The following is a 21,844-nucleotide window of genomic DNA, read 5'->3' as shown; positions in this document are numbered from 1 at the left end:
CCCCGACGCAGTGGGGCAGGGCATAAGGTCAGTGGCGTACCAAAAAACGCCACTGGGGAGACGGGTCATGCCCAATTTTCTCCGACATGCTAGGGAACACTACCCCCAGGCGGGGCGTGCCTCCCATAGCCGGAGAGAACCCACTAGCCAAGCACCTGGCACAGTGGGAGTGGTGCGGAGCATCCCCGTGGATCCTCAACACCATAGCGAAGGGCTACAGACTCCAGTTCGCCAGAACACCCCCGGCGTTTTCAGAGGTCATCTTCACCAACGCCAGGGGTCCGGAGGGTCTGATTCTCCAACAGGAGATAGCTTCCTTGCTGGAGAAGGATGCCGTCAGAGAGGTACCCTTGGCCCAGCGTCGCAGCGGGTTCTACTCCCGCTACTTTCTGGTCAAGAAAAAGGGGGGGGGGGGTCTACGTCCCATCCTGGACCTGCGGATACTCAACAGGCACCTCAAGTCTTTTCAGTTCAAGATGCTGACGGCCAAGTCTCTGGTGCGCTCCATACGCCCAGACGACTGGTTCACATCCATAGATCTAAAAGACGCCTATTTCCACATCCCTATTTCCCCACCTCACAGGAAGTTCCTGCGGTTTGGGTTCCAAGAAAAGGCTTATGAGTACACGGTCCTTCCATTCGGGATGTCCCTCAGTCCCAGAGTTTTCCGTCCGCTGTACGGAGGCCGCTCTGGCACCCCTGAGACTTCTGGGTCTACGGGTGTCCAGTTGCATAGACGACTGTCTCTTATGTTCAGGATTCAGCGGAGGAGGCCGCGAGGAACACGACTCGGGTCGTGTCCCATGCGACCTCACTGGGTTTCAGGATAAACCTAGCCAAGAGCATGATGACGCCTACCCAATCCACGGATTTCATGGGCATCACTCTGGACTCTGTCTCCTACAGGGCTCCACTGAGTCGGGACAGGGTCAACGACCTCCTGAAGTGCATGGCCATGTGCAAGACAGGCCGCACACTTCCACTGGGTACGTGTCTACGGATGGCCGGACTCATGGCCTCGGCCATCTCTCTGGTAGGTCTGGACAGGCTCCATATGAGGCCTTTTCAGCGTTGGCTGAAATCCCTCTTCCACCCTTGCCCCAAGGACCTAGACCTATGGGTCTGGCCTGTGAGAGGCTAATGCTGACTGAGGCCGGTCTCCCTCCGAATGTTGTCGCAACGATTCAGAAGTCCAGAGCCCAGTCGACAATGACCCGCTACGAAACAGCCTGGGGCGTGTTCGAGCAGTGGTGCTCAGAACGACCTAACCAGGTTATCCCATTCCAAGCTCCAGTAGTTTACGCCCTGACATTCTTGCAGGAGTTCCTAGACAGAGGTCTAGGCCTCTCCTCAGTGAAAACCCACTTAGCAGCCATCTCGGCCTGCCAAATGGGCGTTAACGGCCAGACAGTATGGAGACATCCGCTGGCAAAACGGTTTGTGAAGGGCGTACACAGGGTCAACAGACCCCTGGTCCCCTGACGTCCGCTAAGAGGGTCAGCGATCTACACGCACTTTCGACCAGAGTGACAGTGTCCTCGAACTGCACTCTAGCTCTGAAATGGTGGTCGAACAGAGGTGTTCTGACGGATGGGTCTCCCCACAGTCAGGAGGTTGGTCACCACCGATGCCAGCCTCTCCGGTTGGGGTGCCACCCACGAGGGGAGGATGGCCAGGGCCGTGTGGGATGCCGCATTACGCTCCTCCCACATCGACTACTTGGAACTACTGGCAGTGTTCCTGGCACTCCGAGAATTCGAACAATTCCTCAGAGGTCACCACGTCCTGGTTCGTTTCCGAAAACACCACGACGGTTTTGTTACTTCAACAGGCAGGGGGGACTCCGGTCCTCTCGCCTGTGTTCTCTGTTTTATGCGTTCCCCCCGTTGGAACTGATTCCGCATGTCCTAGCCAGGGTGCGGGATCAGGGATCAGAGCTGCTACTAGTAGCTCCAGCCTGGGGATCTTGGAGACAGGACATAGTCCCTCTCCTGTTCGATGAACCATGGCAGCTCCCTCTGTGGAGGGACCTGCTGACCCAGGCCGGAGGAGAGATCTTTCACCCACGTCCTCAGGACCTAGATCTCTGGGTTTGGCCCGTGAAGGGGCGTCGCTAGAAGCGATTGGCCTGCCTCCGAATGTCGTAGAGACGATCCTTGGTGCCAGGGCTGCCTCCACCAGACGACGTTATAACACTGCCTGGCTTGTGTTTGAGCGTTGGTGCTCGGACAGACAGGAAGAGGTCTTCCCTTTTCAGGCGTCTGTGAGACACATTCTGATTTTCCTACAGGAGTTCTTGGACAGGGGTCTTGGTCACTCCTCAGTCAAGATCAACCTGGCGGCCATAGTGGCCTAGCAGGTTGGTATGAACAACAGACCATTCAGTGAACACCTGCTGATCTGTCAGTTCATGAAAGGAGTTGCGCGCCTCAGACCGGTCGCCAGATCTCTGGTCCCCTCGCGGGGCCTGACGATAGTTTTGGACTCCTTGATGAGAGACCCCTTCGAGCCACTGGAAACGGTGGACCTGAAGTTTCTCTCTCTGAAAGCCGTTTTGCTTGTCGCCCTGACGACAGCAAAGCAGGCTGGTGACATGCACGCACTCTCAGTGAGCAGCGGCTGCTTGAGATTCAGTGGTAACGACACCAGGGTCACGCTCAGGCCGAACCTTTCTTTTCTACCTAAGACCTTTCCCTCGGGCTGCTCGCCTGTGGATCTCACGGCCTTCCATCCTCCTCCCTTCTCTTCGGTGGAGGATAGGAGACTACATTGTCTCTGTCTTATGAGGGCCCTGAAAGTCTACAGGTCAAGGACTGCCCCCTTCAGGCTGGGTGAGCAGCTCTTTGTAGCCTGGGATTCCCAGTGGAAGGGTAAACCCATTTCGAAAGTAAGACTCTCGCAGTGGATTATGGAGGCTATAAGGTTAGCCTATACCTCGTGTGGTTCTGAACCCCCAGAGGGTCTACATGAACACTCTACAAGAGGTTTGTCTGTCATTTGAGTCAGGAAGTCTGACTGTTGTTTGTTTTGGTCGAGAGGTCCCTTCTGGCCCCTGGCCTTTAAAACCTTCTCAGTCTCCCTTGCGGGAGGGACGCACATTCACGTGACGTCTCTCTGGAAAAAGGGGGACCGTGGAGCGGTCCTGTCAGCCGGGGTGATCATACGGGAGTTTTATGATGACCCATATGACTCTCTTCGAGAGAGGCACTTTAGACAACTTCGGGTTACTTCAGTAACCTCAGTTGTATAAGTGACTCGAAGAAGAGAGTCATTGAACTGCCCGTCTGCTTTGGCAGGCGGCAGAAAAATGGTTGATAGGAATGACTCGGCGTTCACGCCCACCGGTTTTATACCTGCGGGTCAGGACCGGAGGCGCCGCCTTGAGTGACAGCTCCACGAACCAATAAATTAGCTCGTGAGTTTATGTTTTGTTCTGTGCTCCAGCGCCACCAAGTGTCTCGGACCCATATGACTCTCTTCTTCGAGTCACTTATACAACTGAGGTTACTGAAGTAACCCGAAGAACTATCCAACGCAATGTTTCCTCCAAGTTCCGTGGAGGGAAGCGCTAATAAAATCAGCCACGGACACACAAGAGATTCCCAGGTATTATGAGCCGAGACCGTTGTAATGGATGTGGGGTTCCTGGTGTAGCAATATTCCACTGGCAATGTGCAAGTTTGACCATTATGTGATAGACCATACCACAGACAACGCATTTTATATCCCTCTCCTCCTTTCTGTGGGTAGGGCACAGAGACAGAACATTAAAGCCAGTATTCTTGTGGTGGGTTGTCCCTCTTCATTAGGGCTGTCGTTCTGGTACATTCATGCTACCTATACTGACCCATCAATTTAGCTGCAGATAAACATTCCCGTTTTAATACCACCCACAAATTAGAGGACTTAAATAACCAGACACTTTATACCTGAACGTATTGGAGCCCCAGACATATTGTCTTTACTTTCACATTTCTGGCTTTATACAACACTAGGGGGTGTAAATATACATTTTAACAGCGATATATCATATCATATGATACATAGACGAATAAGACGATATTGGTTAATTCATGGCGATACGATACAATGATCGATACACAAAGTCAAACAATACGACATGTTTCTGTTTGCATATCGATATACTGGTACTTAAATCTTTGAATAAACCCAATTATACCGAGCCAACTTCCGGCGGTCTTCCGGGTGCTTCGAACGCCACTGAGAAACGTACATTGAAACGAATAGCTGGGGGCGGGGCTGTCCGCCCTCTAGTTAATATAAATATATAACTCCATGGGAGTACTCTTGAGAAGGAAAGAAAAGAAGCGGGATGGAAATCATGGTGTGAAAGTGAGGACTGCAGCAGCTGACCGTGAAAAGTGTTAGCGCTCTGTGAATTAAGGTCTTATCTGCCACGAGGCACCAAGTGGATAGGGAACAGGTCTGTCACTCACAGCATACATACATACATGCACAGTACAATCCTCAGTGCTCTGTAATTCTGAGGGCAAGTTCACACTACGGTCCCGGGTGCGCACTCGGGACAACTTGGCAGATGTTGTGGTAGTGTGAATGTTCCCCGGAGCGGATCACCCAACCCGTTCCCGGGATCGCATGGAGGTAGTCTCGGGACCGATTGAAGTGTACTCGGATACGGATCGCTGTAATGTGAAAGCATTGAATACATACAGGGGAATGAAGTGTACTTGGGCGCAGAAGAATCAAGGTGAATCATGGCCAGCGGGGAGCCAGGCAATCGTATTCGGTAACAGTTTGAATGAAACGTACTCGGTGTGAACCTGCCCTGCGAGAGTGTACACTACAGTCTCAGCCCCCCCACCCATCTGGCACCTATGAAGAAACAGTTTGCTATCCGTCCCAGGCTGCATGGTCACGGGCTCCGTCCTCAGCCCCACAACCACTAAACAGCACTTATAATGACTTCCTGTGTTTTAAAAAGGTCACAGTTCATGACACTTGCATCCCATGAAAGCTAGTCGAAAATAGTACAGTATACTCTCCAAGTCAGTTTCTCTACAAAGACCATTCCATTTGGCTCTGTAGGACAGACCAGTGGTTTTCAACCAGTGGTCCAGGGACCACCAGCGGTCTTTGAGGGGGTTCTAGGTGGTCCCCAGCTAAATGATGGAGTTGGTAACCAACTCCATCAGGAGGGTCCCAATTATTTTTCTTTTTTGCAACTGAATGGCTGTAAAAAATGGAAATGAAGAGTTTACATATAGTACAGGTACATACACCTTCCCTAAAGATTATATCTGGTTTCAGTATCGTCTATTATTACGGTTATTGTAGCAGTCAATTTATATTGGGGGTCAGGGGGCGTGGGTCCTGAGGCATTGCCAAAGCATTTCCGGGGGTCCCTGTCCAAAAACGTTGAGAATCCCTGTTATAGATCATTAACTCATGAGTTTAAACCAAATGAACCTAATTTGGTTTCATTTTACACTCAGTTAGAATATTGTTAAACAAACATCTGCATTGCTTAGAAGTCCATGCACAAAAAGAAAAATTGTTCTTTTGAGCAACGTTAGCCTGTTATCTCTTCTATGGTACCAACATCAATACAGCATGGAATTGTGGACAAAATATTATCCATCAACAATAAAATATTCAAAGTCTTTGGTCTGAGAGGCTAAATGTCATCAAATGCCAGATAAATAAGTCTGGAGCTCTCCGACTACGGATAAGCGGTGGAAGATGGATGGATTAATGGCCCTTGATATGAAAAGCGTTGAAAACCCAAGGGACAGACGGTTAGTGCCCTCGGTTTGTCCCTTTAGTTCCTGCTGTATTTCTTTGTACGACAGAGTTATGTGATGTTGGTCTGTGTGGGACAGACGGTTGTGATGGTCTAAAGTGTATTTAGTTAGTAGCAGAGTGGTCCTCTGGATCTCTGTAAGGCCACAGATGTGCATTAGTAGTAGCAGAGCGGCAGTATTATGTCCTCCAGGGAATCCAGAGTTAAAACTTCCCAGAGAGGCAAGGCTGGAGAGGGCAGAGGTCACATGGAGGGGAGGAACGCAGAGATCAAATAAAAACTGGTTGGCATATCAGTGAGAGAGAGAGGTTGGCATATCAGTGAGAGAGAGAGAGGGACAAGCCTAACTCAGTCAGTAGGAGGTTGGCATATAATAATTATGAACAAGTATAAGTAGTGTTAATGCCTTATAAGTGCATTATAAATGTGGCTGTGGTGCGTAATACCACACACAGTTTGTAGTTTGGTTTTGTATTGTTGTTTGTATTTTTGTCTTGTTTCATTTGTTGTCCAATTGTTTGTATGATTATTTTATTTACATTTTTTATGCATCTCCTTTTCGTGTATAATCTTAAAATACTTCAAATAAAATAAGCTTCTTAATAAACGATTCAATCAATCAATCAACTAAACCATGTGATGACATGCAATTGATCGGTGACAGTTGTGGATCTGGAAATGCATTGTCATATCTCCTCAACTGGCAGTACTACATATTTAAACATACATTTGGACCTTTTGTGTTGACTCTTTCCAACTGCAGGGCCTAACACATTTAGACCTGAGATCAGATTCTACAAATGTCTTCTAAATGCTTTTTCTGTTTTCTGAAAAACCTGTTTCTATTTGAGTGGTTCTCACAGTTCTCCATGTTAACCCCCAGAATAATCTGTATATGACTGCGGACCCCCATCTGAAAATATGTTGTTCCAGGGACCCTCCGAGCATCAAAGATTGGAGATAAAAACTTTCGCTCTGAAAGAATACCAAATTTGACTGAGGTACTGCCATTGGATTTTTTTTAAATTTTCGTTTTATTTTTCTCATGTCATATGAAAGCAGGGAATCATAGCTTCGAAATTGACATACAGTATTGGTTGTTCAGTTTGACCCACCAGTTTTGGAGACATGGCTTATAGAGTAATGAGTTGAGAAAACAGGCTTGAAAGGTTCACTTCTGTGGACTCTAACATTACACCTAGCAACATGTTTAAGCATTTATTTCACATTTACATGTCTTATGTGGTCTGTAGCATTACACCTAGCTGCATGTTTAAGCATTTATTTCACATTTACAATGTTTTCTGTGGTCTCCAACATTACACCTAGCTACATGTTTAAGCATTTAGTTCATATTTAGATCTCTTCTGTGGTCTCTAATATTACACCTACAGTAGCTGCATGTTTAAGCATTTATTTCATATTTACATGTCGATTTCAGCTCTGACAGACCTACAAGCTGAAGCTACAGACCTAACAGCTACAGACCTACAAGCTTGTAGATCTGCAATAGATAATGTTTAAAATAATGGTAAAAACACCAAAAGGGGTTCCCGCCCAGGATGGGCTAAAACCAATAATTTGATACCTACGTCTAAGGCCTGCCACGGTTTGGCTGTGCCGAGCGTGGTTATTCACCCATACCGACTGGGCATGGTTTATACTAGCGTTCTGTGGCAGACAGCGGCAAAATGTGCACAGGCGGAAATGCAACTGGAACCTTTTTAAACTGCTTTTCGTTTTGTTTTTTTTACCCCTTCTATAGTACAGTGGAAAAGAGGCTTCACGATGACGTCGTACTGTAATTAAGAAAATATGTGGTCAGAACTATGACATACTGTAGCACGGACATGAGAAATATGTGCCATGGCTGTATGAGGCAGTGCACATACTGTTCTGTAAATGTCAAAGAAGTGAGAAATTAAATGAGGCCATAAACTGAAGTGTGTGACTTCATTATACAGGAGGGCTTAAGCCCGATTAATACTTCATCACACGATGGCGTCGTGTAATATAAATATAAATATATGGACGTACAAGTTCACAAGGAGTCGTGGGTGCGATGCGTTCTTGTGAACTTGCAGGTCAGCTATTTTCAGAGAGCAAAGATATTGTAAAACGGGCTTAAAAAAAGGGATCAGACTGACTGAAGAATCCACAGTCTGATCAGGAGGAATATTCCGTTCAGAGAAGAACCAGATTGTCAATATTCCTCCAGAACCACAGAATCCAGATTAACCTACAGTAAATCCTTCCTTGTCAATGTCCAGCACTGTGTAAAGACAACAAGGGAGCTTTTTCAGCTAGACAGCCACTATTACTTCAAATGTCATCAATATAAACATTGGCTTGTGAAACATCATACGGGTTGGTGTGTAGTGTGAATTAGAGCGGCAACAATAACAACTTAACAAGCACAATCAGTGACATTACTAGCAAGTCTTTGATCATTTCTGTACCGAAGATATGATACCAAATCTTTACAATACACTGGTCAGACATATAGCCATTCAATGTCCATGAACGTTTCCATCAGTGCAGTCAGTCCCCATGTGGGAAAGAGCAGAAAACGACATTGCCGTTTTTCCATTCTGCAAAGTTAAGATGAACAACATTGTTGAACAACATTCACTAAGCCTTTAGTTTAAAGTGACCTGCTGGGTGTAATGTCACTCTACTGATCCTGCCTGGGCTCCTATACTCCATTTAATTAAATTAAATATAATTCTTTAAGTTTTGATGTGTGGGGTAATGTCTGTGCGCTGGCTGTGGTTGTGTGGTAAGGTTGGAAGTGACTCAGTTTCCACTGGGCTCTCCTTCAGTCATTTTGGCGCACACAACTCTGTCATGTGACACGTGGTGACTTTCACACGTACAGAAGGATTGCAGCCTAAAGGATGGACAGTTTGTGTGCCTGTGTGTCAGTCTGTCGTTTTCTGTTGCATATTTATGTACGTATCTCTACAGTAAGTGTGAGTGCCTGCAGCATGTATCTACACGACACTGTACAGTAGGTGTAGTGAATTCATGTCCACACAGTCACACAGTCACACACAGACACACACACACAAATTGGTGCATGATCGACAACTGGGCACAAGCCGCGCATGCAAATGAAAATGGATAATTGCCAAACACTAAGCGGAGCAGCTACTGTAAACAAAAGTTAAGAAATGACAGAAAAATAAGGAAGGAAAGCAGATATTCTTCATCAATAGCTGTGGCCGTCTCTGACTCTGCCCATCAGGGAGTGGTCATTCTCTTCCTGTCCAGGATTAAACTGAGGACTATGTAGACTCAAAATCATCTCAAGGCATGCAGTCGCTGAAATGATAAACTATTGAAACAGTAATTAAAACAGTAAGACAAGACAATATCATTTCACATTATTTCCCATGATGCTGCCGTTCTGTCAATGTTTTTTAGTGAAATCATCTAATTTATTACTACTATAATGTCAATGTTTCGTAAGCCCAATGTGTCATTGACAGCGAGTACGTAGCCTTGGTAAAAAGAAAAACAAAATGACTACCGGTACCCAGCCAAACACGGTAGGCCAAAATTCCAGGTTTTAAGAGGAATGTCACTGAAAGATTTGAGGGAGTGACAGACAGGAAAAACGAGAGAAAGTTTCAACTGCACTGTAGGCGTGACCACTGGAGTTGGCTCAAATATAATAATTTTGTCTTTTGACAGATCTGCAGACATATGCCATGGCGTAAACAGTAAAGTAAGTGAGGTGTAATAGCAGTCTTTCTAGGGTAGTGTTGCTTCGAGTGTCCTTTCCTGTGCTTCTGTGCCGTTAATCCTGAAGCAAGTGTATGTATGTAGCACAGTATGTATTCTGCATTCACACTGGCAGCTACAAATCTACAATTCACCGTTCATTTTCAACGGAAGGCAACAGGCCCGCCACTGGGCCACAATACGCACTGTGCGTAGGGCAACACGCCAAGGGACGCAACAAAATGCGCCAAGCCGATCCTCATAAAAAGATTCTCTGCAGCTGCGCCGCTTAACAATGAGCGCCTGAAGCCTGTGTGTGCATCCTCAAGTTGCATGCGTGTCCATGTGTGCCCGTCTAGCAGTGAGTTATTTAGCACCAACATTAGAGGATAAATCAAAGTCAAATCAATCAAAGTCAGGGGGGGGGGGGGGGGGGGGGTTAGCACAAACATCATGCGTAGGGTAGCCTCGATACCCAGGCTTTCATTTCGTCTGCACGATATGCGACAACTAATAGTCAGCTGCGTCCCTGGAAGCCAACAAGCCAACAAGATACAAAGCAACACAATAATGCTGCGTCGCTCTGTAGCTTTGCATCTTTTGTACTTGCCAGCAGTGTAAATGCAGCATGTTGAGTATGCTGTTGGCATTAATTGTGTGTACTGTATGTGCACTGTGCCATTAATTGTGTGTATGTGTGCGGTAAACCCTGTTGAAATGCAGCTGAATGTATGTCTCACATTGTATATTTTAGGTGTCCGTGCCCAGGGAGCCCATTGTTCATAATCCGATGAAAGGCCTAATATTTGTTTGCTGGTTAGATATGGCTGTTATTAGTCAAACTTTGTCAGCAGAGTATTGCTGACCCACCACACATCACGGACATCACACCCATGGCAATATATATATTATATATATAATATATATATATAATATTCTCCAGTGGGTTGACCAATCAATTGACCATTGGCATAATGCAGGGAATGAATGAGATTCTTCACTTTTCCCAAATGAACAGGGTTTATTTACATTTTTACCACAGGCTATGGGATCAGTAGTCACGGTCACAGTCCCATAGCCTGGATGGGCGATTGGGTATCAACACAGTGGTTTTATTGTCTCCTCCGTCCGTGTGTCCGTCCGTCCGTCCATCTGTCTGTCTGGCTGTGAACAGCTAATTTCCAGAATGGCCTGTTATAGCGCCACCAGGCAGGGCTCGACGCTTAGCACGTGTGCTACTATGTTGAAAAATCTAGTAGCACACAAATTATTTTAGGAGCACGATGAAAAGTGTTTTTGAGGGGCGCTAGCCCCTCCTATATACAGCTTTAGTCCCAGACTCCCCACACGTCTCAATATTTGCCATCGACAATGAACTGAGAAATTAGGTCATATGTAAACAAGCAAATCAGCTAACCAATCACAGGCAACAGGCATTCCGATTGGCCAGTATGAGATGATTCATGATGATAAGAGTGCCCCTGACACTTCACACAGGTGTGATTTTTCTTTAATAAAGTGATATGAGGTAGGGGCGGGCAATATGGCAAAATATTGCCATATAGATATCACTATCTTTTCAGAAATGTTCACATTATTGATATTCATCTGGATATCAATATTGAGTCATTTTGTATATAATTTGTTTTTATAATATAATCTGTATAATCAATTTGTTTTTATGCAGATAGATAGATCAATTCATTTTATGTTGCTCATGGATGGACAGACAGACAGACAATCCGTTTTTGTCGAGGAGTAATAATAAGGGCAGTTCAATGACCCTGCCTGTTTAACTGGGAAACTCTGACAGGAAGAGGAAGGCAGACAATCTCCACAGAGACGGGGAGCGATGCCAGGAACTCATGTGCTGAATCACATCTTTTACTTTAGTCAAATGTGTCGTCCAAAAAAAGCCATCATAATAACCTCACACACTAACGCCAAGTCTAACCCAGGCTGTCCGGGTTAGGAGTATAAAATTATGCTCTCTCGCTCCATCCAATTTCAGAACACAACAAATGCAAGAATGGCAGCTAAAACTTCCTGTCTATCTCTCTCATATGCATAGTTCTCGGTCCCTCAAAAATAATGGATTGCATTTAGAGTGCATCTCTCTCATAAGCATATCTGTCCCACCACTCTCATACATAGGTGTACAGTATGTCTAACATACACAGCTGTATGTCTCATGCAGACCACTGTCTGTCTCTCATAGACACCGCTGTAGTATGTCTCTCACATGGTACGCAGTTGTTCCTTAATCTTACTTAGTTAACTTTGTTTTCAAATAGGTAGGCTTTGTACTATGGTCCCGTTATTAATATTAACCTTGCAGCAATATTTAAGAAAGACGCATCATTGTTCATTAGTCTCTCATACACACAGCTGTCTGTCTCTCATACACACATCTATATGCGTCTCATACACACAGAGGAAAAATGAGGACAAGAAATGACTCATGTGTTCTGCTCTGGTCACTATTCTGAGTCATTGAACCCACCAACAGAGATGATGACCCTCCAGTCTCCATAACACGGCAAAGCAGCTGCAGCTTTAATACAAACAAACTAAGCCTGACCTGAGCGACCTCTGTGTAAAATACCGTGTCTCATTTCTCATGCAACAAGGTGACCATGTATCCCATCTTATGATGGGGATATGAGATGTAAGAGAGGGTAGAGCGGGGGGGGGGGGGGGGAAACTATAGACGAATTCAGAAACGGGTCTCATGGTCGCAGCTTTAATACGTATTTCCTGTAGGCGGACTCGACGTAGCTGCAGGGTTTAAACCCTCACCAGGCGCATCTCTTCTACTACAGTGAACGGCAGAGTGACTGATTTTAGTCTGCCTCAAACGTTACATGGCCTGATGGCCAAAGCATTTCCGGGGGTCCCCAGCCAAAAAAGGGGGCAAAAATATTTGGCTAATATTTGGTTGAAGTAGACTTTTGATTGCCGTTTGTGATCAACACAGGTTCACTATTTTGCTTTGTCAGAAATAAATTTTTGAGTGGTGCAACCACTCCTTTACGGAGCTGCCTGGGTCTGTCCGTCCGAGCCTGAAAATTGCGTTCGGTTGGTTTTCACCAGAAGTGTAACTGTTGCGCAGCCTAACACACATACGCACACACTAACTGTATATATGATGATTTCGGGTGTGACAGTACAGTACAGTGACCCCCTGGGGACCCCCACACGGTAAATTTCATTGCTCAACCGTTTCAGATGCAGGGCGGCTCGCCGGAACCGGCCCGGCCCCCTGGGCGTGTTCCTGGGGGTCTGGATGTTCCTGGGCTCGTTTTTATGTTATATTTAAAATGTTATACCAAAAGCTCATGATACTGAACTGTTGATTACAATTTACAAAAGTTCATAATAAAACAACAAGAAGTCATGTTGCTTCCTTCAAAACCAAAAGCAGTGTGTAGTTACTAGTTACACCCCTAATAGCTCATAAAATACTCCAAAACAATGGCCGGTAAACAGCCCAATCCAAGTGTAATTCCAAGGAAACTCATGAACATGTTGCTGTTAATACCGACTCACATCCTCTGACATCATGCAGAATGTCGCAAATCGCAATAGTGTCTACTGTCTACTGCTGTCGAATTATAAAGTGTGATATATAGATTTTTTTATTTTTTTTTACAGAATAGTGGGAAATGATTTTGGGCGGGAACCCCTTTTGGTGTTTTAAGCATTATGTTTATACTTTAGCTATTGAAAAATAGCAGATCTACAAGCTCATAGCACGGCACCTAATGCCGCGCTACGAACCTGTAGGTCTGCTATTTTTGAAAAATCGTGAAAATGTGGCACAAATCTTTGAATATATATTCTTTCAAACTTTTTAACTCAAATCTTTGCTTCTGGGGAGGCCCCTGGAACAACATATTTTCAGATGGGGGTCGGCGGCCAATTACATATAATCTTGGGGGTCCTTGACATGAAAATGTTTGAGCACCACTGACATAGAAACATTTTTCATAAAACTGTCATGATTTAGAAGACATTTATAGAATCGTTCCCAGGTCTAAATGGGTTAAGCAAGCTCATTATCTCTTCGTTACTTCCTCCAGTGTGATGTAAAGGTCATGTGATGATATGGATGTTTAGCCCATAAGAAGATTCACGAGTCACACCTCGAGTCACCACCATTATAATTCATATTGAATACGACATACACAGAAATGCTTGGTTGGTATAGCAACAATACATTTGAGACAGGACAGATCTTTCACCATTATGGATAGTTTGTATGACAGAGTCTGCAGGCTCCTGCAGAAAGGGGACATGTCTGGACGAGTGAGAAGCTACAGAGAAACACAAAGCCCACATCACAACCAACTAATTATACTGCCGAGTCTTCACCACCACATCAGTTTACAAGACCACTCATGATGTAAGAACTGTCCATATTATTATGGGATGTGATGGAAATGTAATAATCGCCCTGCAGTGTGATAAAAAAACATACCGTAATTAGTTATATTATATGCTAATTGATGATAAACGTATTCTATTCTAAACTTTGGCGTCCTCACTTTCCATCCTCACATTCCGTGCTTAGCCAATCAAATCATCGCTATGGGGTGTACACACAGACACACAAGGCTGGGCATTGGTGGGACTAGCGACACTCAAACACATTCTAGTCTAGAGTTTCAACTTCACTTTTCCTCGTCTGCACAAAATCTCCGATCTACAAGCTCAAAATGTGTCTCTTTTTTTTGGCCCCCCCAGAATAGGTTTTTAAGTGGTTAAAGAGCACGCTGCCCCCAAAATATAAATAAACACCACTTATGTGTTGGTAAGTGGTCATGCAGGATGATCCAGCCTTGAGCCGAGCGGAATCGAACAATAATGCACTCTGAGGAGGCAAGGCAGAAGTGATGATGTCAGGCGGACTCTCAGAGAACTGATGGGCTAATTATTAGGTCTCAGACAGATGAAGAAACACAGACGGCAGAGACAAAGAGAGACATAGGGGAGCAGATAGAGGTACAGCTGAGCCAGATTATTGAAAGAAAAGAAAGAAAGAAAGAAAGAAAGGAAGGGAAGAAAGAAGGGAAGGAAATTCTTTGCTCATGGCTTTTTTCCCCTGACTCATCACTCCTCTGGGAGATAGAGATGGAGAGATGGAAAAGGAGAGATGGAAGGATTTAAAGGGGAAAAGTATGAGGTGTAATAATTACCCAGGATGGAGTGAACGCGGACAGAAAGCTGCGTCCGCAAGATCAGAATAGGCTTCTTTCCTTTTCTGTTGAGAGAGAGAGAGAATCTGTTTTAGACATTACAGAATGACATGGAAATGTTCATCTATTCTGCTTCAGAGCGTCACAATGAGAGCAGTTTATATGTACGTCTTTAAAGCCACCAGGTTGGCTGAACACTTTCACCCTGGCGTCCATATTTTGGTCATGAAATTAATTTATGGAATCTTTTTTCAATAACAGCAAATCTCACAATGTGATGCAATGCAACGCATTCTGACCTTACAGATAAAGTTGATCAGCTATTATCAAAAAGCAGAAGCCACGTGCAATAAATCTATACTCATAATAATCTATACACATTCGATAAGACCCAGGACCACACCAGTAGTCAAATTATATATACGTACTGTTACTGTATATAATGTAATGTAAAATTACAATTTTACTATTATTACTCTATCAGTGGAAAGGTGAGCCATGCAGCAATCTGACGGTAAAGACTTTCAACTATAGTATCTCAAGTGTCACCAGCTTTCAAACTGTGGGGGCTTTACAAGTGATGAAAATAAAAGGTTGGCAGTAAAACTCTCAATCTCTCACACACACACACACACACACACACACACACACACACACACACACACACACAGGCCTGCTGTGATGCAGAGCAGGGATTAGGGTATGGAAAGACAGGACAGAAGAGGTATGGAAAGTATGTCCTCGACCGAGAGCGAGAGAGAGAGAGAGCGAGAGAGAGAGAGCGAGAGAGAGAGAAAGAGAGAGAGCTAGAGAGAGAGAGAGAGAGAGAGAGAATAGGATAGGGGAGAGAGTGAAATAGAGGGGGAGGTAGAAGGGGGGACGAGGAGAAAAGATGGAGAGAGTGGAGGCAGTAATAAAGAAAGAGAAAAAGAAAGAGTGGGCCAGTGTGAGCTAGAGAAAGAAAGTCTGTCTAAAAAAAGGGAACATTTGAGTATAGGTTTTCACAGCAACCGCACAGTCATAATAATCTCACACACACACGCACGCACGCCCACACGCGCACACACACACACACACACACACACACACACACACACTTTCCAGGTACTGTTTCAAATGACGTATAAGCAGTAAGCACCACCATCCCCCCCATTTCTACAGCTGGGATAGCAAATGCAAACACAGTGAGTCCGGGCACGCTCGCTCACTCGCTGGCATGTGTGTAATAGACACATTTGATCCAACACAAACAGACTGCAGATCAGAGAACCGCTTGTTGCCCTTTCTCAAAAAAGAATTATTTGTGACATCACAGACGAGGGCAGGATATGTTCTAGTGACATAACAGCAGAGCTGGTAGTGTAGTCAGTGACCTCATAGAAGGAGCAGGCTAGGATCTGCAGTGTGTGTGTAGTGACCTCATACCGTATATTAACATAAAAAGCAATGTGATAGGTCAGTGTAGTACTGTAGTCAGTGATGTCATAGAAGAGGCAGGCTAGGATAGTGTGTGTAGTGACCTCATAATGTATATCAACATAAAAAGCAATGTGATAGGTCATAGTGTACTGTATAGTCTCATTTTGACAGACAGCCAGAGATCTCGGTCTCCTGATACCGCCTGGTGACAGATTTAACTCACGGGTATTCTGGGGCTCCTTTTCCACCAGTGTTGAACCAGTTTGGTTGGTTTTTCTTGACTATTATTGAACCACTTCAGAGTGTTTCCACTGGAAATTTATTGGTTCAGAACCCTAAATGTTGGCTGGTATCCACTATCCAGCTATCAGTCATATCAAAACTTCACTATTCTCACAATTCTTCACTTCTCTCTCCTTACTGGCCTACCGGCATGCACACTTAGGGAAACTTTTAGAACACTTTCCTGGGGGTCTTTGTGTGTGTAATATATGGTTTTAGATATTTTGGATTTTAGCAGTGAGCCCAGTGTCTCTGATGTCATGGACACTGGGCTCACTAACTTCCTGGACTACCACCTGGTCCGACCAGTCTGTGTGTCAAATGTCCTTGTGAGACGTTGACACATTCATATGCTATCAATTACTTTAATTAATTTAATAATCGAGGAATTGAAAAATTGTGGTTTTTGAAGATCAGGGGAGAAAAAAGTTTTATAAATAAACAAATAGAGGGTATGCGCGTGACATCATCATCATCAAACCAGGAAGTTATGCGGGAATGCCCACTGAGTGGCAAAAATCTACTTTGTGGCCTTGACAGCCCATACATCCAAACAGAAAAGTCCTATCTGATTGCATTAAACGACGTTAAACTCACTTTGCCACTCACTTTATGCATGCGCATCGCCGCATACCCACCCTCTATAGATATTTTGATAGTATAATCAAGTAACCACATCAGCTCTATTTTAAACTTCATCATACAACAGTGTCACACATAAGTAGCCAATGCAGAAGTTCACGTGTTGCGATGCATTGTGGTGTGTGTGAGCTTGTAGATCCGTTACATGGGGGGGTTTTCTACTGCATTTATCTATCTCTACCGCTAGCTGTTAGCATAAACCCCAGTTCCCAGTGCCAGCATATGCGTTCACTTTACGCTTTACTTCACGCCACCTAGCGTCGACATACATATATATATACTAGAATTTCGCCCGCCTTCGGCGGGCTCATCCCAGTGTCGTTGCAGCGCAATATGGGAAGAAGGAAATTGCAGGAGTTGACAGACTCCACTTCATGTTTCAGCTGTGTTTTTAAACTCAGTAGTGTGCCCTGCACACAGCGCACACTCGCAATTGCAGCTGGAGGGCGACGCGACACACACACACGCCCACACACACACACACACACACACACACACACACACACACACACACACAGAGCGATGTGTGGATAAATCAGAGATTTGGGAAATGTGTTCTGAATGGGCCTGAATATATGTGTGTAGTGTCCTTTTGTGCACTTAAACCTCTCCAGCTGATCCAAAATGCCGCAGCTCGCTTGGTCTTCAACCAGCCAAAATTCTCACATGTCTCCCCCCTGCTCCGTTCCCTCCACTGGCTCCCGGTCGCTGCCCGCACAGAATACAAAACTCTGATGCTGGCATTCAAAGCAACCAAAGGTATGGCTCCCCCATATCTTGCAAGTATGATCGAACCCTACAAACCCTCCCGCTCACTCAGATCAGCCAACGCAGGGAAGCTGGAAGTACCCTCACTAAAAACGCCGGGACAACACTCCACACGTCCCAAACTCTTCTCCCTTCTGGCTCCAAAACTGTGGAATGCACTTCCCATTGCAGTCAGAACTGCAGCATCACTCCCAATCTTCCGCCGTAGTCTGAAAACCCACCTTTTCAGACTCCATCATGGCCCATAGCACTTACCCCACCCCCTTAGATAGCAATTCTGTAGACTTAGATAGCATTTGATACAGTCTTATAGCATGTTATGTAGACAGCATAAGTGCATTGTATGTGCTATTGTCATAGCACGTCATAGTACATATGTATAGCATAGTAGTATAGATGTATAGCTTATATGTATAGTTTCATTATAGATATTCCACTGTTACTTTCTTAGCTTACGCATGTTTCATGATAAATGTTTTTATGTGATGTATACCCATGCTTTTTTGTTCTTGCTTAATGTAAGTCGCTCTGGATTAAGAGCGTCTGCTAAATGCCTAAATTGTAAATTGTAAATTGTAGGCTGCAACAATGATTTCATAAAGTGTAGTTTAGTTTTGAACAGGCAACTAATGTAGTGATAGATTAATTGAATGGGCCTGAATAGATAGATAGATAGATTTCTTTATTTTTGTGTCATGCACCAAAGGCGCCCAGCCCACATGGGCTAATTGGGCTTACAGGACACACCATATCATTGCATTGAATATTGCATTGTGTACAATAAACAGATATGTTTTGTTGATATTCCCTTTTTTGTTTTTACACAAACAAAACATTCTGCCTTATTTCCCACGCCCTGCATAAAAAGTCTGCCAAAGCGCACACTCGCAATTGCAGCTGGAGGGCGACGCGACACACACACACACACACACACACACACACACACAGAGAGCGATGTGTGGATAAATGACTGAGATTTGGGAAATGCGCACGCAAGCACAGAATGCACGGCGTGACAGGATTATATAGGTCACCCGTTTTGGTGTGACACACACGGCTTCCACATTTAGCTTCATACTGGTTGAAAGTGTCCTTCCAAAAATATTTTTTTTGCTCGAAATTCTTATTCACAATGACATTGAGTTGTGGTGTTGTTTTTAGGGTAATTGTTGCATAAGCGCTATTTCGCACTGGAGTCCCGTGAGGCGGGCCATCTCACTCCCCTCCCCTGTGTCTGAAGCAGCTAGCATGGAAGCTATATGGAACCTTTCCCTCCGAGTGCACACAACCATGCCGTTGTCCACGCGTCCATCCGATAGCTTTTAATGTAAATGTCCCATCCACTGAGCAAAAGCGATATAAGCGCCTTATTCATTAATTCGATTCATTTGGGTGTGGGGCTGTGCAGTGCTGTGGGCTTTAAATTGTGACGGAGGCGAGCTGCTGCTGCTGTTCGACTTCGAGTCGCTGTCTATGGAGCAGTATAGAGTAGGCGTGGCGCAGCATTAGAAGGGCGCAGCAAATACGACATTGAGGGGTAGAAACCATCCCGGTCGCGTGGTTGATCTAACGCGTGTGTCACTGTGAAGGACTGGCCCCATTAAGTGAACGTAGTTGGCGTAGTAGACGCCAACATGACGATTCTGACGTAGGCTGTAGAGGTTGAGCAAGAATAGCGTGTTTGAGAAAAGTAATATTTAAACAGTAAATAAGACATTTTTGGCGAATGCAATGTAGTCTATATGTTTTCTGGGAGTGTGGCGAATTTATTTAGCATATAGAGATGTCTGGTAAAAGTGTGGTTTGGTCGGAGAAAGCTGTTGGATAAACGGCCATGTGCTTATGTACCCCTGTCTATTAGGGTAGCAGGATGGGCCTGAATAGATAGATAGATAGATTTCTTTATTTTTGTGTCATGCACCAAAGGCGCCCAGCCCACATGGGCTTACAGGACACACCATATCATTGCATTCAATATTGCATTGTGTACAATAAACAGATATGTTTTGTTGATATTCCCTTTTTTTTTTACACAAACAAAAGATTCTGCCTTATTTCCCAGGCCCTGCATAAAAAGTCTAAACTCAGTAGTGTGCCCTGCACATGTAGTAACGGATGGGTTATAAATTATTATAATACTGTACTGCACTCCTTAGTATTGCACTGTACTGTAATGTTGTCCTCTGTACTGTACTTTACTGTACGTCTTTACTGTACTGTACTGTACTGTTGTTAGTGTTGTTATTGTTGTTTTTCTTATAATGATTATTATTATTATTGTTATTATGCATTATTGTTCTGATGTGAGCTTGTTTGTAAATGAGTGATTTTACAAAGAAGTTTATTGTTATTATTATTATTATTATGATTATTATTATTAGTATTGTTATTGTGATTATTACATGGATTATTGTTGTGATGTGAGCTTGTGGCTGACTGACTATCTAGAAAATGAAAACATGGCACTTCATTTAAAATAGGTTACAGACCCCTGTTATATGCGCTTGTTTTGGGATTATTTTTATAGACCTATTTACTTGTTTCTATGAGACATGGCAACAGCAGCGAAAGGCATCCACGTCTTTCTCTTGTGAAATGCTGAGATTAGAAACGACCATAATTATTTCATTTCTCAACCTTAAAAAATAAATAAAGACATCTCCATAATCCTTGGGAAGTGTGTGTAGCAAAAGTAGTCGGCATTGTCATGGTTGAAAGTATTCATGCAACACTGACGCTGTAAGCTGTGTGATGCTAACGCGCTAACACCGTTAGCATGGTCTGTGTTGGTGAAAGGGAAAAGGATAGATATGAAACTACTGGCCAAAATAAATGTCATAAAAAACACAACACCTAAAATCGGAATGTGATGGTGACCTATTGAGCACAAACAGACAATCATGATTTGCTTGCTGGACCTATAATTAATTTATGTGCATTACATTTCCACCTCGCACATATAAATCAAGCCACAGTGCAGTCAGAGAGTAGTTCACAGGTCACACACAGGAGCAGTGAAAGGGGGAGGGGACTTGGGATGGCAGTGTAGAGTAGGCACGACATTGAGAGGTAGAAACCATCCCGGTCGCGTGGTTGATCTAACGCGTGTGTCACTGTGAAGGACTGGCCCCATTAAGTGAACGTAGTTGGCGTAGTAGACGCCAACATGACGATTCTGACGTAGGCTGTTGAGGTTGAGCAAGAATAGCGTGTTTCAGAAAAGTAATATTTAAACAGTAAATAAGACATTTTTGGCGAATGCAATGTAGTCTATGTCTTTTGTGGGAGTGTGCAGGTTTTATTTTGCATAGAGAGATGTGTGGTGGAAGTGTGGCTTGGTCGGAGATAGAGCACGAATGAACGGCCAGGTGCTCATGCACCCCTGTCTATTAGGGTAGCAGGATACAGACTTGGGGGGAAAAAAATGTTAAAAAACATTTTTTTATTAAAACGATTTTCTTTAATCAATTAGTTTGATGACCTGTTGCACTCATACTGTGCAGTATAATGTCTTTGTAGTACTAACAGCACCATGACTGTTGCTGTTTTTAATTAGCCAACCATAACCGCTTCCTGTATCAGCACAATGGCTTCTGTTGTTTAAAATAATGACACACTTCCTGTCCAGACAGGAAAATCATCCTGCCTGATATTGTTAGAATGACTATTACACTATGGCACAAGCGCGCGTGCATGCGTACGTGTGTGTGTGCATTTCTAAACTATAGTAATGTAATTAAAAAGGTTAAGTGAAAGCATGACAGCACTTTCTGAGTACCAGACAGAAATAAATCTCCTGTTCTAACATTAAGTTGTTATTTGTTTTGTTTGTCATTGAAATAACGGAGGCGGCTGTTTTGACGCGCGGCGTTCGCAGACGGTGTGTTGGGCTTTACAGACTTCCACCGTTACTAGCGATGTCCCGATCACAAGCTTTTTAAAATTTATTTTAGAAAATGTTAGAAAGTTCTTGAAAGTTGAAAATGTTGATTAATTGTTCATTCAAATCTATATTTGTCTCCACCAG

The 21,844-nt window shown here is 44.3% G+C and overlaps 1 protein-coding gene across 8 annotated transcripts in view; it reads right to left on the bottom strand.

Moving 5' to 3' along the window:
• The window catches only part of fhod1 (formin homology 2 domain containing 1), a 75,089-nt gene that overhangs the window by 41,981 nt on the left and 11,264 nt on the right, over positions 1-21,844 (bottom strand). For all 8 annotated transcript variants that reach the window (XM_080768182.1, XM_080768177.1, XM_080768180.1 and 5 more), the window contains exon 4: positions 14,707-14,771. In XM_080768182.1, the coding sequence (XP_080624308.1) occupies positions 14,707-14,771 (65 nt within the window). The remainder of the gene's footprint in view (positions 1-14,706; positions 14,772-21,844) is intronic.

This window comes from Protomyctophum bolini, assembly GCF_963924005.1.
Source record: "Protomyctophum bolini genome assembly, chromosome: 1".
Classification (NCBI taxonomy): domain Eukaryota; kingdom Metazoa; phylum Chordata; class Actinopteri; order Myctophiformes; family Myctophidae; genus Protomyctophum; species Protomyctophum bolini.
The sequence above is the reverse complement of the archived record's forward strand: the minus strand, read 5'-3'. Positions and strand labels throughout refer to the sequence as shown.